We start from the raw sequence: 19,608 nt of genomic DNA on the forward strand, positions 1-19,608 counted from the left end.
ACGGCCTCCCGACAGGAACGAGACACGGAGGAGGCGAGCGGGGCTGGGGGGCCGCGGACGGTCCAGCTGGTGTCAGCCCCAGGGCGTGGAGATGGGGGCAGAGCAAAGCACCCGAAGGATCAGTGGCTGAAATTCCCCAAATTTGGTGGAAGACATCAATTTAAGAGTCGACAAGCTCAGCGACCCCCACACAGGCGACATTCAGAGAAAACCAGGCCTGGACCAGCCAGGATTAAGCTGCTGAAGTCAGGCAACGCGGACTCGGGAGAGCAGCGATGAGGAGGCGCCCGCAGCGCTGGACGGGAACCACAGGCGTGACATTGTCAGGCCTTTGATACCGGCAGCCCTGGGGGAGGCGCGGGGGGGCGGGGGGCACAGGCTCCCTTGGTGAGCGGCCTCGGGAGGGCTGGGCTCAGAGGAGAAGGGGCCTCGAGTCGAGAACCCTCTGCGGGAACCTGTCAGTCAGCACTGGGGCTGCCGGTCCCCTCCCAGGTCTGCCCAGGGCAGAGGGAGGCTGGGTCTCAGCAGGGGCCCACGGGGCGGGGGGGGGGGGGGGGAGGGGGCAAAATGGGCAGAGACCCCAGGGCCCAGGTACACCCAGTTCTCCTGTGGCCTGAGGATGGGACAGGTGGCCCGGCCGGCAGGTGCAGCCGCCCCCCATGGGAAGAGCCTCCTGCGTGGGGTCCGCCCCCCTGTCCTGCGGGCATGTTGCTGAGCCGGCTCCCTGGCTCCGGGCCACCGCCTGGCCGCACGGTCCTGCCAGGGCCACGGCCGGCCCCGCTGCCACCCAGAGTGTCCGGGGCGGCAGGTCAGGCCGCCTTCACTCTGTCCCAGGGCGTCCGCCCCTCTCGCCGCCGGGCCAGGCAAGGAGGCCCCCCCCACCCCCACCCGCTCCCCCGCTCCCCAGGCGCCGCCCCCTTCAGGCCGCTCCTGGGCGCCGAGGCCTCCTGCTTCTGGGGCCGGGCGGGTGGGAGAGTGTCGGTTCTCCTTCCCACCGGCCCCCATCGCAGTGCAGCCCGCGGCTGAGGGCCAGCCCGGAGCCTGGTCCCCGGGAGAGTCTGGTCTTACTTTCCTGGGGCAGGTGGAGGCGGGCGGGTTCCCCGTGGGCCTCGCGGGCCACAGGAGGGGGCCCTGCGGAGAAACATGCAAATGGGGGGGTGGCCACCGCCGTCGGAGGTCGGCCACTGGCTGCGAGGAGCCCGTCTGCCCAGCACCTGGTCCCACAATGGACCTTCCCTGCACTTGGACGCCGTGGGGGGGGGGGGGGCGGCAGCTCGAGTTTCCCACCAGCCTCCGAGAGGCGCTGCCTCCAGCTCGAGGAGACGGGCCTGATGGCGTGAGATTTCCAGGCTCAACACGGAAACCATTTTTCTTGAAATCATCTCACTTTCAGAGGACGCGCCAGGAGCGGGGAGCGGGCGCTGCCGTGTGAATCTGCTCCCAGCTGCCCGCCCAGGGCCCGCCGACCCTGCCCCCCGCCCAGGGCTGCTCGGGGGCCTCACTGCTCCCCACAGGCCTGGCCCTGGGGTTCCCCACTGCACGCCCAGGGATGTCCCCCAGCCTGGCCTCAGCCAGCTGCACCTCCCCCTGCGCAGCCTCGCCCAACCCTTCTAGCACATTCTGGGGGAGCTGCGGGTGGGTGCCGGGCCCCCCTCCCCCACGCGGAGGTGCACGCAGTCGCAGGCAGACATCCCGCCTCGGGGGACACCCCTGGGCCCGGGGGGCCCTGCTGTAGGCCCCACCCCGTCAGGGCGGCGGGGGGGGGGGTTCCGGCTCTCCTACGTGTGGCCGGGGCACAGGGACAGGGCCCCCCCCCCCCGCACCGTCCCCCAGGCAAGGTGGGCGCAGGCCCAGGCCCGGGTCTCGGTCCCCTTGGGGAGCTCGGGCTTCCCCGTGGGGCTTTGGGATCTGCAGCAAGAAAAAGTCAGCTTTCGGGGCTGAAGCCAACACTTTAAAACCTGGCTTTAAATAAACACGGGGAACAGGAGCCAGCGCGGCTGCAGCACGGAATTAGACGCGGCGCCGCCGAGACCATCTGTGGCGGCGTCTGGAGCGAAGGCTGGCGGCTCGGTCTGCGGTCCGCGTGTCCTGCGGGAGGACCCGGCGACGGGAGGACCCGGCGGCACCCCAGGCTGGCTTCGGGGTGTCCTCCAGGTTCAGGTTCCAGGGAAGAGTTCCTTACGGCTCCAAAACTCTCAGACCCCACACGGGCGACAGGAGCCGTGATGGGAGCACCCGCGGCGTTTCAGGGGCAGGCGCCGCGGACTCCAGTCTGTGAGCCCAGCACCGGCCTCTGGGGGGCGCCACCCGCACCGGCTGTGGGCACGCGGCTCCTCGCCTCCCGTCCTCGGGGCCCCCTCGCTGGAGAACCCCCACAAGCTCAGTTTGTGTGCCAGCTGGTGCCTGGGCTCCTTGCCTACCTTCAGCTCCTTCCCCCCAACCCCGCCCCCCCAAATTAGCCCCCAAGCTTGGCCCAAACTCCCAGCCCGCCCCTCCCGCCCCCCCTGCCCAGCGCCGGATGGCCGGGCCCTCCCAGCCTCACCTGGGCTGGGCTCCCCGAGGCCTCGCACCTGCCTGGCTATTTAAATCTGCTGCCAGGCAGCGCCTCTCACAGCAGGTGGGGGAGCTGGCAGCCGCAGGTGATGCTGAAATGCAACTGGGGAGAAACACGGGCGAGGCTCAGGCTGGTTCACGCCCCTGCTCCCCCCACGCGGCCTCCCACGGCCCCGCAGCCTCTGGAGGCGGGTTATGTAAGGGGCTGCTGCTGGGGAGCCTCTCCCTGCCCTGGGCGATGGGCCCCCACCTCCCCACCTAGGGAGCCCCCTGGGCCCCCTCTCAGCCTGGCCAGGAGGGAAGTTCTAGAACTTTCTAGGCCACTTCCTAAGAGGAGGAGGCCAGTCCACAGCCCGGAAAGGCCTGAGGGAGGCCAGGCCTTCACCCCACTCCTCCCTCCACCTTCCCGCTGCGCTCCACTCCCACAGCCTCGGTTCTCCGGCTCGGTCGGCTCAGCCCCCCGCAGTCACCCCCCCGCCCCCCAGGGCGGAGGACACGGCACAGGGCCTGGAGGTCAGGGCTGAACCACCCTGGGGACAACATTTTATTTTTAATTTTTATTGATTTCAGAGAGGAAGGGAGAGGGAGAGGGGGAGAGAGAGAAACATCAGTGATGAGAGAATCACAGACCAGCGGCCTCCTGCACGCCCCTCCCTGGGGATGGAGCCTGCAGCCCGGGCAAGTGCCCCGACCAGGACTCACCATGGACCTCCTGGTTCAGAGGTCGACGCTCAACCCGGAGCCGCGCCAGCCGGGCACCGTTTTTATATAAAAGAATGTTTGTTTAGAAAGTCACAGGCGTAGAAGCGCGGCTCAGGGAACAGGTTGCTGCGGCAAAGGGCCTCTGGGGCGGAGGAGAGCGAAGGGGAGGGGGCATGCGGGGGAGGGGGAGAGGGTGGGCGAGCAGAGGGCGGGTGCGCGCCGGGGCAGCGTCTTGGTCACAGAGAAGCCCTTGAACGGGGTTTAGGTCTGGGGTGGGGGTGGGGGGCGGTTTGGACAGAACGAGGAGGGAAGAGCCCGGGTCTGGGCCCCGTGGCCTCGCGGGGCGGGCAGCCCTGCTGATGGGGACCCAGGCAGGCAGAGCAGGCCCTGTGCTTCTTGTGGGGACAGGCGATTGCTTCACCTGCTGACCCCACAGGGACCAGGTTGGGGTGAGGACGGGCACCGGCCTTCAGACCTGCAGGCCAAGCAAGGCTCGCGCCCAAGGCTCTAGCGCCCGCTTCCAATAAACGTCCGTTTGGGGCAGTTTTAAATGCACATCGTAGTTGCAAAGATACCCAGTCCCAGCGCCAGCTTCCGGGGTTGGTAACATCTTTCCTTGGCTTCCCCTGTTGGTAACATCTCCCACCAACCCGGTCCCCCGTTGGTAACATTGTTACATGAACTAACCCCCAGCTGATACATTGTTGCAAACTCGGGTCCCACAGGACATCCGGTCTCCACATGGCCTTCCGCCGGCTCCTCTGGGCTGTGAGGGCCTCAGGGTCCCTTGTTTTGGGGTGACCTTGCCAGCGCCGAGTGCTGAGGGGATTGTGCTGGGCGTCCTTCTGCCGGGACCTGCCGGCAGGGTGAGGCAGGGATGATGGTTTTGGGGGGAGCCATGGAGGGAGGGAGGGAGGCTGCGTGCTCACCGGCTCACACTTTCACGTGACCTGGCTCCCCTGGCGGAGGCGTGTTTGTCAGCGTCCCCGCCCCCGTCTCTCTGGAAGAATTCTCCACGCAAAACCCACACGTAAGGGTAGGGTCTCCCGTGTTTTCTTTTTTAATATATTTTTAATTGATTTCAGAGAGGAAGGGACAGGGAGAGAGAGAGAAACATCAATGCTGAGAGTCATGGACCAGGTGCCTCCTGCACGCCCCCCACTGGGGATCGAGCCCGCCACCCGGGCCTGTGCCCCGACCGGGACTCAATCCTGGTTCATAGATTCACGCTCAACCCCTGAGCCGTTCTGTAGAGGCCCCGGCATCGCCGAGATACCAAGGGCTCGCGCCACACGCCAGCGCCAGGCAGTTCTTGGGCCTTTCCTGCCGTCTGCACCTGCGTCCTCCTTACTCGGCTGGGGCAGGACCTGTGGGCTCCACCTACAGGTGGCCCTGGAGCGGCCCAGAAACCTGCCAGGCCCGAAGGTGTCCCAGTGACCGGCTCCTGGTCACGGCAACCCCTCCATTCTGCACCGGCTGGCTCTCCCGAACCCCCCCCCCCCCCCCCGGTGGCAGGAAGCTGGGCTCCGCCTTTCACGGGGACAAAGCCGCGGGAGCTGGGGCTGGGGTCCCGCCTGCTGGGTCCCAGGCGCCTCTGCGCACTGACAGCGCTGATAAGGCCGAGGCCCAGGGAATGTGGGCCTGGCTGGGAGCCGGGAAATAGGACTCGGCCGATCTGGGTGGTTCCCAGGTGCCCTGGCCCCGAGGGAGGAAGCGCGAGGCGGGGGATGGGCCTGCGGCCTGTCCCACCCGTCCTGGCGGCGCCCGTCTCTCCTGCCCTGGGACCTTCTGGTGACCGACAGCCGGAGCTCTAACCCAGGAGGCGGCCGAGGCCGAGCTCGGACTGGGCGGGTCCTGCCCGTGGAAGGGCGGCTGCCAGGACGGGGGCGCTGTTTGCAGGCACAGAATCCCCGGGACGAGACCCAGGCCGGGCTCAGCCAGGCGGGGGCAGAGGGCAGAGGGCAGAGGGCAGAGGGCAGAGGGCGCGGGGGAGGAGCCGGCCCAAGGCCTGGCTGCGCGGTCGCCTGAGGCTTCTGTTGAGCAGAATTCACAAACCCTGCGCCCACCTCCCGGGAACAGCTTGTGGAGCCGCCAGGCTGTCATCCTGTAATTAAACCCGAGACCCCTCCCTGTGTGACGCTGAGACGGAGCCGCTTACATAACTCGCTCGGCTAAAAATACGCCATGGGAGCTGGTGCACCCCTCCAGCCTCGCCTGCCCCCCCCCCCGCCACAGGGTCACGGAGGGCAGCTCCTGGCACCCCCACCCCGACACCCCGCTCAGCCCAAGGCCTGTGGAGGGCGGCCAGCACACGGGCAGGGGACCCTCTGGCTCCGAGCTGGGTGCTGGCCATCATCCCTGGTAACACCCCTCCTGGGCGCGGGCGGCCTGGCAACCAGAAGTGACAGGGAAGCGAGTGTGCAGGTCATGGCCCCTTCTCAGGGCTCGAGACCAGCTGCTCATCTAGATCCACCCCCCCCCCACCCCCCCGCCGCCCTGGGCGCAGGAAGAACCCCCGGGCGAGGACAGGGCCGGTCCTGGTGCTGCCCCCTCGCCCGGAGCTGGCCTTCCCATTGGCCCTTGGTGGGGAGGCCACACCCCTCTGTGCAGTGCCTCCCTCCGGCTGGTCTCGGGGAGGGGTGGCCAGACCCCAAGGCTGGGCCATGATTTCCCGGCTGCTCCCACTGCCACCCTCCAGGCCCCCGCCACACTCAGAGGCGAGGTGACACGGGACCATGCGGGCGCCTCCCAGGTAAACCCGTGCCAGGACCAGCGCGCCCTCCTGACCCCTGGGAGCCGCAGGGCCCAGGCCACCCCGTCCCTGTGCCTGACTCTTGGTGCTTCCTGGGCCCCACCCCGGACACTGCACCATCTGCAGGGGCTCGTGGGCCCTGGCCAGTGTGGCTCAGTGGATGGAGGGTCGGCCTGTGGACTGAAGGGTCCCAGGTTCGAGTCCAGCCAAGGGCACAGACCCAGGTTGTGCGCTTGATCCCCAGTAGGGGGTGTGCGGGAGGCAGCCGATCAGTGATTCTCTCTCATCATTGATGTTTCTCTCTCCCTCCCCCTTCCTCTCTGAAATCAATAAAAACATACTTTTAAAAAAGAAGTCGGACCTTTGAGAGGGTGGCACCGGGCTGGGAAGGCCCCTCTCCTCCCTCTACTGTCCAGAGGCTGACAGCCCAGGGCCCTCCCCCGGCCAACGCCCTCCCTGTGACCAGCACCCCCTGTCCTGCGCGGTCCCAGCCCCCCATTCACTCTGGGCCAGGTGCCCCCTTCCCCGCCTTGCTCCACCTCAGCAGGGCCAGGGGCTGAGCCAGGGTGGCTTGGAGGGAAATGGGTGCAGACTGTGCCGCTGCCGGGGAGGGGGAGAGGCCAGTGACCGCCCTCACTCAGACCCGTGTCCCTCACACCTAGCAGAACCCAGCAACTTCGGACCCGGGATTTGCCCTAAACCTTGGGAGCAGTAAACACGGAGCCGCCGGCCTCACCAGGAGCCGGAGGGAAGGAAATTTAACCGACGGCGGGAGCCTCAGGCTGGGGGTCCGGAGCCCCGCAGGCCTTTCCTCTGCGTCCGTCCGTCCGTCCTTAGGAAGCACAGCGAGGTCCCGTCCGCCACAGACGCTGTGACTCAGGGCCTGTCGCAGCCCCTCGCTGTCCTTCGGTCCAGTGGGTCTCCCATCTCCTTGGGCGCCTGCTGCTGACGGGATGAACAGGGGCCGCCCAGGGACGGGGTGCTGGCCTCCCGGGATGGGGTGCTGGCTGCCCAGCGACGGGGTGCTGGCCTCCAGGGACGGGGTGCTGACCGCCCAGGGACGGGGTGCTGGCTGAACGGGACACACTCAGATCTTGTGTTTCACAGGTAAAGCGAGCAGCCCCCCGCGTTAGTCTAACTCGTGTAAATGTTCCTGCAAAGACTCGTCCCCGGAGCCCAGCAGGTCTGGGCGGAACCTCCAGCGGCTCCTTCAGGCCCCAGCGGCCCTGACCGGACCCGACCCGTCGAGGAAGGTCCCCTCCTCCCAGGTGCCCCGCCGCCCGCCGCCCCGACCCCTCCGCCAGGGAAGTCCCCCAACGAGGACCCTCCGCCCCCAGGCCCCGCAGCCGCTGCAGGATCCTCTCCCCGCCCGCCCCTCCCCGAGCCCTCCGCCCGCTCCGGAGTCCCAGCCGCACGGCTTCCCTTCCTCGGGGTCCCCCCTTCCTCGGGGTCCCCGCTCCCCAGAAGGGCCGCCCAGTCATCGCCGCCGCCTCGCGGACCCACCTACGAAGGTGCGGGGTCGGGACGGACCCGCGGGCAGCGCGCCCGGCCCTCCCGTCCTTCGCCTGCCGCACGGCGGCGTCCCAGCGGCCCGGGACCGTGCCTGCCGGCCGCCCGACTCGCCACTTCGCGAAGCACCGCCCCCCGCTGCTCGGCGCGGCGCCCCCGCACCCCCACCTTCTGCTCCCCTCTTCCTGCGCCGCCCCGCCCTCGCGTCCCCCGCCCCCAGCCCGTCTGTTGCCCGGCCCCCCCTAGGCTGTTCCCCCCGGCCGCAGCCCGCGCCGCGCCTCCGCCTCCTCCCCCGCGATCGACAGCGCCTCCGGCCAATCGCTGCCCGGCACCGCCCCCCTCATGCCTCGCCCCCTTCTCCCGCCCCCTTCCCCCTCTCCGGAGCCCACCAATGGGAAGGGCGCGAGGGGGCGGGGCCTGCCGGTTGCCTAGCAGCGGCGGGCTGGGCGGGGGCGGACGGCCGGGGGTGGTGTTCTGGGTGCGGCGGGGGCGGGCGCTAGGGGGCGGGCGGGGGGGGGGCGGGGCCTGCGCGCCTATAAAAGCGGCGGCCGGCGGCTCGCCGCGCTCCCGCTCAGGATTCGCGCGCTGCCCGTCTTTCCTGGTCCCGCCCGGATCGCCGCCCCCGCCGCCCCCGCCGCCGTCCCCTGCGCCTCCGCTCCGGTCCGTGGTGCCGCCGGACCAGCACCATGTCGCTGTCGCGCTCGGAGGAGATGCACCGGCTGACGGAAAACGTCTACAAGGTGAGACCCCCGCCGCTCGCGCGCTTGGGCCCGACCCGGCGGCCCCGGGCCATCGGGGTCTTCCCGGCGCAGCCGCAGGAACCAGGCGCCGGCCGGTCACAGGTGTGCGCCCCCTCGCTAGCCGCGCCGCCCCGCGCTGCCCCGCGCGCCCGGGACGGAGTGGAGAGGGTCGCGGGCCGGGGCTGCGGCAGCCGGGGGCGGCCGGGTTCCGGGAGCTGCGGTGCCCGCGGCCGCGCTGCTCGGCGCCCTGCCCGGCGGGCGCGGTGGCCCTCCGGGCGCGGTTCCGCAAGCCTCTGGGCACTTTTCCTCAACAGGCTGTCCCCACAACTCCGACCCGGCCCCGGCGGCCGTGGCCCGGGTGGGGGTCGCAGGGCAGGTTGGAGGGCGGACAGATCGCCCATCGTCTTATGTAACCGCGGAGAGGAGACTAGTCGTGTGGGAGGCTGGTGCGCCCGCCTCTGCTCGGTGTGTGGAGTCCATTCGGACCCGCTTCCTCCTCGGGAAGCCGCCGGAACCCGGGCCCCCCTCCCGCCCGTTGTGCCCCGGGGCTTCTGCCCCTCCGGCGCCCGCTTCCTTGGCTCAGACCCCCGCCCGCACCAGACAGACCTGCCGGGGGGCGCAGACCGGCGGGGCGGGGGCCAGGCGGCCGCAGGCCGGCCGCCTCCCGCAGGAGAGGGTGCCCTGGGCGGTGCGCGGCCCTGACAAAGCTGCGCTTTATTTCGGAAACTGTGCGAAGGTGAGGTGTGGGCCGGAGCCGGCGGCTGGTATGTGCACGGCAGTTGCTGGCTCACGGTCACCGTCACGGCGCCGGCCGAGCAACAGTTTTTGATTGAATCCGACAGCCAGCGGGCCCAGCGCTCCGACAGCGTCCGGGAGGGTCCAGCCTGCGGGGAGGCCGCGGGGCTGCCCAGGAGCGGCCTGGGGCGCAGTGTCTGCTCTGCAGATCCGTGCGCGGAGGTGGATTCGGTGTTGCTGTCAGTTCCCTGACGACGGGCGCGAGTGCAGGGGTGGAGGGAAGTGGGCAGTTCCCCACCCCCACAGGCTCCCGGCTTCTGCGTGCAAACCGGAAAGTGGGAACTTTCTGGTGCGGTGACGAAGGCAGTGGCAGGGCTTTGCCCTGGGCAGTCCCCACGGTGGTCCTGGAGGACGGGTGCCTGGGCGGGTGGTGGGCAGGCAGGCAGCCGGGCTCAGCAGCTGCCCACGCGCTGAGATTTGTCTCGAGTCTCAAGTGAAATCGGCAGAAAACCATCAGGACAGAGCGTTAGGGACTGGGAGCCCCTCGGGGAGGGGACACGGGGGCTGCCCCGTGTTCGGTCGCTGGACTCGGAGCCCCGTGGGCAGGCTGGGCTGTGTGTGTGGTGTCTCCGTGCCCGGTGCGTCTCTGCTTCGTCGCTGGGGAATGCCAGGTCCCGGCAGAACCGGTACAGGTTGGGCGGCTTTGGTAGAAACCAGCCCACACGGAGGCACCGCCGGGACACAGCCAGAGCCACGTGCGTGCGGCCGGGGCCGGTCGGGCGGGTCCTCCGTGCCAGGCTGTGGCCCCGCTCCATTCACCTCGAGCTGCTGCCCCGCCATCTGCTTTGGCCTCGGCTTCCCCTCGCCTGCAGCCCGAGTGCCGTTTGCCTTGGCAAGGAGGGCAGGGGCGCTCACCCTGGCCTCGCTGATTAAAACCTGAGAGTGAAGGGTCCGGTGTGTTCCTCCGCGGAGGAGTCTAAAGCCGCCGAGGCTGCCCTGGTTCCTGTGGCCCAGCTCCCGCGGGCCGTGTCCTGGGGGTTTCATGGAAGGCGAAGGCGAGGGAGCAGGCTGCCTTCCCAGTTCCCCTGAGAACTGGCCTCAGCCCCTCCAGGGGACCGGCGCAGGCAGCCGCACACCTGGTCTCAGCACGGGGGCATTGCCTGGGCCTGGGAGGGGGTGGCGGGGAGTGGGGGGCGTGGGGGGGAGTTGGGGGGTGTCTAGTGCTCACAATGAGGCCCAGTCCCACACGAGGGAGGGGCCTGGGGCAGCTGATCTCGGCTCCTGGTGGCCTGGGGAGTGCCCGGCAGGGTGAGTGCCCTTCTCAGGGTCCCTGTCCCAGGAGAAGCCCTGGCTCCCAGCCCCCTGGTGACCCTGAGGGGGCGGCTCTGGCCTGTCCTCTATGCTGGGAGGGAGCTGGGGTAGCTGGAGGAGGAGGGGAGTCGCTAGGGAAGCCTCGGGGTGGCCGCCCAGGTGTCCTGCCCTGGGCTGGTCATCCCGGCAGGCTGCTCACCAGAGGCTGTCCTCCCACTGCGGCCCCTCGGGAAGGTGGCGGTGCCAGCGCGTTTCTGCCGCGGGAAGTCGGGCTTGCCCACCCCCCTCCCTGGGTGCAGCTGTGAAGGGCTGGTGCACGGTGGTGTGGGGCGCTGACAGGAGCGAGCCCACCGCTGGCTCCCTGATCAAGGCCCGGTGCCCAGCCCTGCCCGCTCCCCCGCCACACCCCACCCACTCCTCCAGGTGGGTGCTTGGGGGAGTGACGGGGAGCATGGGGCCTCCAGGTCCTCTGCAGCTGACCTCTGACCCCTCCGTCCTCCCCACACCCAGGCAGTCACTTCAGACTTGGTGGCCATCAGAAACCTGGCGTCGGGCGGACAGGGTTGGAGGTGGTGAACCGATTCTGATAGGCACTTCCTTGGCAACGGAAATGCCTGCTGGGCGGAGCCGCCGGTGCCTGCTAAGCTGAGGAGGCGAGAAGTCGCAGCGCTGCGCCCCCTCTGAGTGCACATGAGTGCGTGCATGCGTGTGAGTGCGTGCGTGTGCATGAGCGTGTGCACGAGTATGCGTCAGCTGCTCCTGTACATGTGTGTGCATGTGAGCACGCGTGCATTTGTGTGAGTGTGTGGGTGGTGCTTTGCTTTTTTAAAAAAATATATTCTTACTGATTTCAGGGAGAGGAAGGGAGAGAGAGAAACATCAGTGATGAGAGGCAATCATGGATCGGCCGCCTCCTGCACGCCCCACACTGGGGATGGAGCCCGCAAGCCGGGCCTGTGCCCTGACCGGGAATCGAACCGGGACCTCCTGGCTCATAGGTCGATGCTCAGCCCCGAGCCGCGCCGGCCGGCCGGGCACTCTGCTTTGCTGCACAGGCATTTCCCGGGTGCCCCCCCACTGGGGACCGTCTTCCCGTAAGACGTGGGGCCTGCATGGCGGCGCTCCCCACTGCAGAGTTCCGGCCGCTGTGCCGCTCCCCTCCTCGCGGAGCAGCCGCCGCCCTGAGGTCCGAGCTGCCCGTTTCAGCAGCTCCTGCCCAGCCGCTTCCCCAAGAGCGTGGGCTCCCCGTGGTGGCAGGTGCCGTGTCTGCTGCTGAAGGGGACGGCGTGGCTGTGCGGGGCGCTGGGTCTGGAGGCCTGGCCTCACCCGTCCCGGTGGGTCCCGCCTGGAGCGCGCGCCCAGAGCTGGGCTTCCGTCGGCTCCTGTGACTGACCCCGGGCACTGAGGCTTGAGGTCGGAGCGGTGCCCGCGCCGGCCCAGGGCTGGTGGGTGTGCCCGTGGGGAGGGCGGGCAGTCGCTGCTGCCTTATTCGCACTGAAGCCCCTGAGGACCGCTCGGTCCCCCTTTATGCCACCCGGCGTTGACTGTGCTGGGGGGCTGCCCAGGACGGGGGAGAACCGCTGCAGGCAGGGGGGCCCGCCCCGCCCCAACAGAGCAAGGCAGGCCGGCGGGAGCCCAAGGCCTGGCTCACACCCCCAGTTTGTGGGTCTGGGTCCCGCGCTGGGAGCCCGGGAACGTCTCCGCGGGACCAGGCAGGGGGCAGGCGAGGCTGGCCTTGCCACTCACCGTCCCCACCCTGTGAGGAGAGTGGCTGTGGTGGGGAGGCAGGGCCTGATGGGAGACTGAGTCCTGTTCCCGAGAGGTGACGGGGGGGGGGGGGGGGAGAGGTGCGGGCGGGCAGCGGACAGGGTGCCCAGTGGACAGCGTGCGGCCTTGGGGCCTCAACTTGGCCCCTGCCCTTGGTTCCTCCTCCTCCTTGTACTCCGGAGCCGCCTGGTGCGGCCAGTCCCACGGCCTGGGCTGGGAGACAGCCCCCGCAGCCCTGCCACCCCCTTGGGGGCTGCGAGTGTGAGCTGCTGGGATGGGTGCCGTGACCCATGTCCCCTGAGACGCCAGGACACAGGGGCCCCGGGAGGAGACGCGCTGCTCCGGGCTCAGTACCTGCCGCGGAGCAGCTCTGTGCTCTCCCTCGGCAGGGGCGTCATCACGCGTCAGATACGCGGGAACCAGCGGGCAAGGTTTCCCAAAACTTGTCTGCACTCCGAGCCTGGCTCTCTGAGCTCCGCCCGGCTCCCGGCTGCCAGTGCAGGTGCGCCTCCCGGCCAGGTGCCCGGGGGCAGCTCCCTGAGGTGGCCCGCGGTCGCGTTCAACCTCCTGGACGCCTGTCCTGCCCTTTCTGTCGCTGGCGCCTCTTGTTTCTTGATGGGAGAAGGTTTTCCCCCGAGCTGCTGCGGGGTCTGGGCGTGACATGCAGGCTTTCGCTGCTGCCGCGCGGGGGGCAGTCACCAGGGGGCTGCGGTGCGCTCACACGTCCGCGGTCGCAGCCCACCCGGGGGTTTCCTGGCGCCGGCGCTGTGGCTGGAATCGGATCTTGGCGTTGGGATGGGGGTGCAGCCCTGGAGCCAGAGCTCCGTCCAGCGGGCTGTTGGCCTCCCCGGAGCCAAGTGAGGCCAGGCCTGACCCGCTAGGCAGTGGCCTTGCTGCTCCCGCGGGCCTGCGGGGTGGAGACAGACGTGCCTCTGCCCGGGGGACGTGCCCTGGGGCCCCTCCAGCCAGCTCCCCGCAGCCTCTGCAGCAGGAGGCCTTGTCTGCCCCTCCCAGGAGGCAGGTCCTTGGCGGTCCAGGGACCCATGGCGCTCAGGCCGTGGCCTGTCCTGTCCCTGGGCGTCCGGGCCTTGCTGGCTGTAAGCTGAGGTGCCTGGGGCAGGCCTTCCTACCGGGGCTGTGGTCAGCCAGCAGGAGGGGTCCTGGCCTGCAGACCTTTCGCGAGGCCCCACCTGAGAGGGGGGGAGGTGCCGGGAGGAGCCCGCAACCCAAGTACGTGCCCTTGACCCGAATCAAACCCGGGACCCTTTGGTCTGCCGGCCGATGCTCCACCCACTGCTCTACCCTCTGAGACACACCAGCCAGGCTGGGCAAGTGCCTTAGCTGCGGTGCGGCTGGTTTCTCTAAGGTTGAATGGGAGGTGGCGTGCTCCTGGGGAGAGGGTGGCTGTGGGAGTGGAAAGCTCTTTGGGACGGAGGGCGGGGCTGACGGTGGGGAGGCCCAGGCTGAGGTCCTCGTAGACAGAGGTGCCCGTGGCCTGCGTTCCCGTCTGTGGCCGCCTGCCCAGCAGGGAGGGTGTGGAGGAGGGGCAGGCCCGAGGCGGCGGGCCCAGCTTGCTCACCGGGCGTTTCTCGCCCAGCGGGAGCCCAGCCCATGAAACTCAGGCCGAAGCAGCCCGGGGACGGGTCAGTGGCCTTGGAATGTCCTGCCCCGTTGGTCAGGCGGGATCCAGGGCTGGTTTGTTGTCGTGGTTTGTTGTCATGGTGAGGGCAGGGCCAGGGATCAGGCCTCCACACTCCAGTAGGGACGGCCCAGGGCCGGCTCATGTCCCCGGCAGGCCTGGTGGGAACACGTGGCCCAGGAAGGCGGCTGCGGTCCCTCAGGGGCTGCCCCGAAGCTCAGGATGCGCAGGGCCGGCCTCCGGACGGGAAGGAAGTGGCCGGCTGGCGGGGCCATGTTTGGACGCTGCTGCTCTTGGCTTCTGGTCCGACGGGGTTTGTCCGGTTCCTGTGGGAGTGGCTCCCGGTGGGGCAGGCCCCGCCCAGCGCTCTCTGGCCCCAGACCCCAGCAGGAGCCGGCTTGGGGCTTCCCTGCCCCAAACCTCTTTCAGGGGGATCAGACGTGGGGGCCTGAGAGAAAGCCGGGGTGGGGGGCGGCGGTCCAGGGCCCAAGGTTGGGGATGGTTCATGAGCCTGGCCCCATTTTGTCTTTTGTCCTGATGTGCACCCCGCCCCCCTCAGGCCCGTCTCCCAGGCCCTGGCGCCGGCCAGCACGGGGATCGGAAGGGGTGCCCCGCCACTCCTCCCTGTGGCACTCAGGGCACCGGACACCGTGGCAGAGACATGAGCTGCCACAGCTGAGGCGGAGACCCCGTTCGGCTGGGGCTGGAAGGTGGCTCCTCAGGAGCCCAGGGCCGGTGAGCTGCCCGGCGGCCCCTGGCCCTGTGCTGCCAGCCCCGTGCCCGGTGGCGCTGGGGAGCCGCGTGGTGAAGGATGGGCTGCCGTGCGCCAGCCCAGGGGAGGCAGGAACCAGCGGGCAGGCCCTGAGCCGCCCTCTCTGTCCATCGGCGACCTGGGCCGAGACGCAGGCTGACTGTGGGCCGGGCGGGTGCGGAGGGCCCTCCCGCGGCCGGGGCTGAGGGAGGCAGAGGGCGGCCCTCCCTTCCTGCTGCGGCAGGCACCTTTGTTCTTTGTTTGCGGCCGGAAGTGGCTGGAGAGGGGCCCTCGCTGGAACCCAGCTGAGGAGTCAACAGGCGAGCAGCCAGGCCGGGGAGAGGCGAGGCCCGGAGCTGCCCTCTGCCCTTGCTGTCCGGGCGGACCGTGGCTCCCAGCGAGCAGCCGGAGCCGGCCAGGCCTGCGGGCCGGGAGGGCGCTGGCCCCGGGTGCGGCCTGGCCTTCCCGTTGGCACGGGGCCGGGCGCGGCTGTGGCTCACGCAGGACCCGGTCCCGCCGTGGGCTGGTCCAGAGCGGGGTCCCCGGTGGTTCTCCAGGGCCCCGAGTTTCATGATGGGCACGAGGCCGGCACCTCGAGGCCCTGGGCGCCCACAGCCCGCGGACGGTGCCCGGCGTGTGGTCTGTGAGGTCCTGCCCGGCCGGCTGCGCACCGGCTCCTCCTGGCTGTGTCCCCGGGCGCCCCGGCCCGGCTTTAATTTGCGTCCGCCCTTCAGTGTCCATAACGAGAGGCGCTCCTTTCCCTTCGCAGTGAACGGCGGCCGTGTGCGGGGGCGGGGGGGGGGTTTGCACACCTGGATCTTGGCTCCCTCTGAGCAGGGTCCCCCAAAAGATGCTTGAGAATGCAGTGTGGTGACGGCGGGGGAGCTGGCTCCTGCCCTCGCTGGGCGGCTGCGGGGCTCGGTGCCGGGAGGGGCGGTGGGTCAGGGGCGGCTGGCACCCCCTTGCAGCTTCTGAGGGGGTTTGGGCCCAGCTTGAGTGCAAATGCGTCTGTGTGAACCTCCAAATAGCAGTGAGCACCCCCTCACTGGAGGGCTCAGCCGTCCTGGCCACCAGTTTCCCCCCAGCTAAGTAGCCGTGGACCCAGGAAACCCGCAGGCGGAGTGGCCACCCACTGCCCCGCCCGCCCTCGGGCCTGGGCTGGAAGGACTCCCTCAGGCATCAGCCTCAGGAGACGGCGGCACCTGTGTGAGGCCGCCCCCTGCCCGGGTCCGGGCCCCCTTCTCAGCGGAGTGGGGCCCTGCCCTGCCCTGCCCTGCCTAGGTGGCCTGGCTGGCACCCCAGTGCCCGTCCTGCCTACCCGCGCCCGCGTTCATTGTGCGTGAGCTCAGCGCTGAGCTGAGGAAGTGAAACCGGGCTCTGTCCCCAGGTGCCAGGGGAGGGTGGGGCGGGCCGCGGTCACCTCCTGGGCCGGTGCCTGCTGTCCCCTCCCGCGTGGACACGTGCCGCCTGGCGGCTTCTTGGGAGGTTCCTCCCGCCGCTGGGGGGCTGTCGGCGGGACTCCCCGGAGAACCCGCTCGGCTGTGTGTGCGCGCCTGTTATGCCTCGTAATTAAAACACGGATTGGCCTTCGAGGGGGAATCTCATTCCTTCAATCTAAGAACCGCGGGTATTGGCACCGAGACGCCAGTGTGCGGGCGCAGACCGGAGCGGCTGCTCCTGGGGGCGCTGTGAGTCAGGCTGGGTAATTGAGGGGTGAGCGAAGCCCGCGGTGGGCGGGGGCCCAGGCGCTGAATCTGCGTGCAGCCCAGAGGCCTCGCTCGCTGACTCAGCCCCGCCAGACGGCCTCTCGCAGCCGCGTCTGAGCGTGTCCGCTTGCCACAAGGCCGTAGCGGCTGTCCCTGTCCTGTCCCCATTGTACGGATGCGGAAAGGCTGTTTGCCCAAGGGCGTTCAAGGGCACTGGGGGGGGGGGCGCCTGGACACGGGAAGCCTGGCGGTGGCCCTGGGAGGTGAGGCAGCCCCTCATTTCGCCCCCATGGCGGTCCCAGCCCTGACGCGCTCTCTCTCCCCCCAGACCATCATGGAGCAGTTCAACCCCAGCCTGCGCAACTTCATCGCCATGGGCAAGAACTACGAGAAGGCGCTGGCAGGTAAGGCGGGCGGGCGGGCGGTGCCCGTGGCTGTGACTGGGTCCGCGGCGCTAGGACAGACCCGTTAGGTCTGTCTGGGAGCCAGAGGATGGGGCTCAGATGAGGGGGTGCGCCCCCGCCCCCCAGGCCTGCTTCCGGCCCTTTGATGTGAGACGGGCTTTCCCTCCGGGCCTTCCCCCACCTGGGCCCGAGGCGCCCGGGGGCCTGTGCCCTGGGCTGTCCCCAGCAGAGCTCTGCCGGCTGGGCCCGCAGCACCTCGGCCGCCCATGCCAGCCTGTGCCCAGCTTGGCCTGTTTTCACAGGTGCTCAGGAGCCCCACCTCCCGGGGCGGCAGACCCGCGGCGGCCGGCACAGCGCCCGGGCTGTGGGGCAATGGCCGCCCGGCTGAAAGCACCTGAGTGGTTTGATGAGAGCCAGGTGGAAGCCCGAGTGGGTTCCGTCGGAAACGGGTTGGAAATGTGATTGTGCCGCTGGGGCCTGGGCCTGGGCCGGCGTCTCCGCTGAGGGGCACCCCGGCCTCCAAGCGGCCGGACAGCAGGTGCTGGGCGTGGGCTTGGCGCCCCAGCTTCCGGGCCTTGAAGTCAGGTCCACGGTGAACCCCTCCCGCGTGCAGGTGGCCCCGCAGCTTTGAGAGCCTGAGGCACCTCAGCCACAAGTCTGGCTCCAGACGGGGGCTGGACGGGCAGGGCCTGGAGCTGCGGCTTCCTGGCTGTGCGCTCCCCGAGTCTGTCTCCCGAGGCGCCCCCGCCCCCAGGTTCCCAGACTGGAGTGGCCCCCAGCGCTAGGACTCCAGGCTCTGCACCTAGATGCACCTGTATTCCAGGGGACCCCTCAAGAGGTGGGGGAACCATCACTCAGAAGGCGGGGTCCAGCCTGGACTGAAGCGTATCGGGAGGGCTGGCCGCGGGTCTGCTTGTCCCAGAGGGAACCATCCACCCTCCCCCTGCAGGTGTGACCTACGCCGCCAAGGGCTATTTCGACGCCCTCGTGAAGATGGGCGAGCTCGCCAGCGAGAGCCAGGGCTCCAAGGAACTTGGTAAGCCCCACACCGCAGGCGTGCGCCCCACAATGCAGGCGTGCGCCCCACACTGCAGGCGTGCACCCCACAATGCAGGCGTGCGCCCCACACCACAGCGCTGGCGCGCGGGCGCCCGGGCCGGGGCCTGGCTTTCTGTGAGGTGGGATCAGCTTCTTCCTGTTGAATGAAGGGAGATTTTCTGCAACGACAGGACCCTCGGAGCAGGTGGGCTGTGAGCTGCATGCCCGCTGGAGGGGGTCACCAGGGGCTGTGGGCACACACAGGGGTTCCGTCCCAACAAAGCTGGGCCCAGGGGGAGGGCTTGCTGGGGCAGGGCCCAGGGGGAGGACTGGGGTGGGGGCTGGACGGGTGGGGGCCGGGGCGGGGACTGGACGGGGTGGGGGCCGGGGGCTGGATGGGGCGGGGGCCTGGGCAGGGGCTGGATGGGGCGGGGGCCTGGGCGGGGCTGGACGGGGCAGGGGCCGGGGCGAGGGCTGGACAGGGCCGGGGCGGGGACTGGACGGGTGGGGGCGGCGAATCCAGGAGCAGGTGCGCAGGCAGAAGGGAGGCGCCTCGTGGACTCAGTTGCGCCCTTCGTGTCTGGAGCCCTTTCTGGTATGAAAGTGAGTGACCGGTGCGACCCATGGGCAGGCGGGCCGGTCTGGGTGGTTCGCTGTGGTGAGCGCGTCTGGAGATGCGTCCGGAGATGCTACGTGGCGGAGGCCGCGGACAGGAACGGGCTCCCGGACGGGCTCTCTCCGCTCCTGCGCCGTGTTGGCAGGTTCTCTGCGAAGAGCCTCGCGCGCTTTATGGTCGGGTGCACAGGGTGAGACGGAGCCCTGGGCCCTGCTGAGTCACAGGTTTGGGGGCACCTCGCTGTCCCTCCCGGTGGCTTCAGGCAGGGGAGCCCTCAGGTGGGGACGAAGGGGAAGGTCGTTCAGGGGTCAGCTCCCATCTGCTCCCACTTCCCACGCTGTCCTGCCCAGAGGTGGGTCTGTGCCTGGGGGTTGGCAGGGGTCTCGGCCACCCCCTTGTTTGGGGGGCACGGAGACCAGTGCCGCTCCGCAGGCTGCCAGGGGTGCCTTGTCCTGTGGTTGTCGCCTGGCCAAGCCGCAGGGGCGCCCAGGTCCCATGACACCAGCGCGAAATCACAGCTGCGTGTTGACAGACACGGTGGGACCTGCCCGAGGGCCTGGGCAGAGTGATGCAGGGCGGCTCCTCACGCAGCCACCGGCCCTGCTCGCCGGGAGGGTGGGCCGTCCCCCGGGCTTGGGGGGTGGGTGCGGCTCTGGCCTCTGTGGGCGCAGCGCTGCCCTGCCCTGAGTCCCGGGAGGGCGTGGAGGGGCCGAGGGTGGGTCAGGCCTGCGGGCCCAGCTGGGTGGGTGCGGGTCTGGGCTCCTCGGGCTGTGGAGCAGCTGCTCCAGACGCAGGGCCGCAGTGGTCCCGACCGGGGCTCCTGCCGCCAGGGCCTGGCCCCGCCCCCCGGGGAGTCAGTGTGGGTGAGTCCCTGTGTGTCCCACACGGCCCCATGTGTCTGCGATGGGGGCACCTGTCGGGGTTCATCCCACGCTGGCCGAGGGACGTGGGCAGCCCCAGGCATGTCCTCCCGTGGCCACCGCACACGGAGGGGCCCCGTTCGCAGGCGCGTCTGGCAGGCCGTGAGGTCCCAGAACTTCCTGGCGGTCTCCTGGGGGCTGTCGCCATGACAGGCCTGGTGGCCAGGCTGTCAGCCTGAAATCCCTCCTGGCTCGTGGGGGGCCGTCACCCACAGGAGCCCCGCTGCTGTGCGTCCGAGAGGTGACCCGGCGAGGAGGCCCGTGGCCCCTCCTCAGCGCTGACACCAAGGGGGCTCCCCGGCTCGCTCAGGCCGGCCCAGGCCTGCACACCTGCCCCCCGCAGGCGTGGGCCCGCTCCCGGCTGTGCTGTTGGGCTGTAGGCCGGGGCCCCACCGCTGCCTCCTCCAGGTGACAGTCTGCCTGAACGGCTCAGAGCAGGAGGGGCGCTGGCCTGGGTTTCCCGTC

At 69.9% G+C, this 19,608-nt stretch overlaps 1 protein-coding gene across 2 annotated transcripts in view; it reads left to right on the top strand.

The window, feature by feature from the left end:
- Positions 1-8,036: 8,036 nt before the first annotated feature.
- Positions 8,037-19,608, top strand: part of BAIAP2 (BAR/IMD domain containing adaptor protein 2) — a 40,861-nt gene continuing 29,289 nt past the window's right edge. For both annotated transcript variants that reach the window (XM_081109628.1, XM_081109629.1), the window contains exons 1-3: positions 8,037-8,256; positions 16,494-16,569; positions 17,519-17,605. In XM_081109628.1, the coding sequence (XP_080965754.1) occupies positions 8,203-8,256; positions 16,494-16,569; positions 17,519-17,605 (217 nt within the window). In that variant the 5' untranslated portion in view covers positions 8,037-8,202. The remainder of the gene's footprint in view (positions 8,257-16,493; positions 16,570-17,518; positions 17,606-19,608) is intronic.

This window comes from Myotis nattereri (genome assembly GCF_964212035.1).
Source record: "Myotis nattereri genome assembly, chromosome: 16".
Lineage (NCBI taxonomy): Eukaryota > Metazoa > Chordata > Mammalia > Chiroptera > Vespertilionidae > Myotis > Myotis nattereri.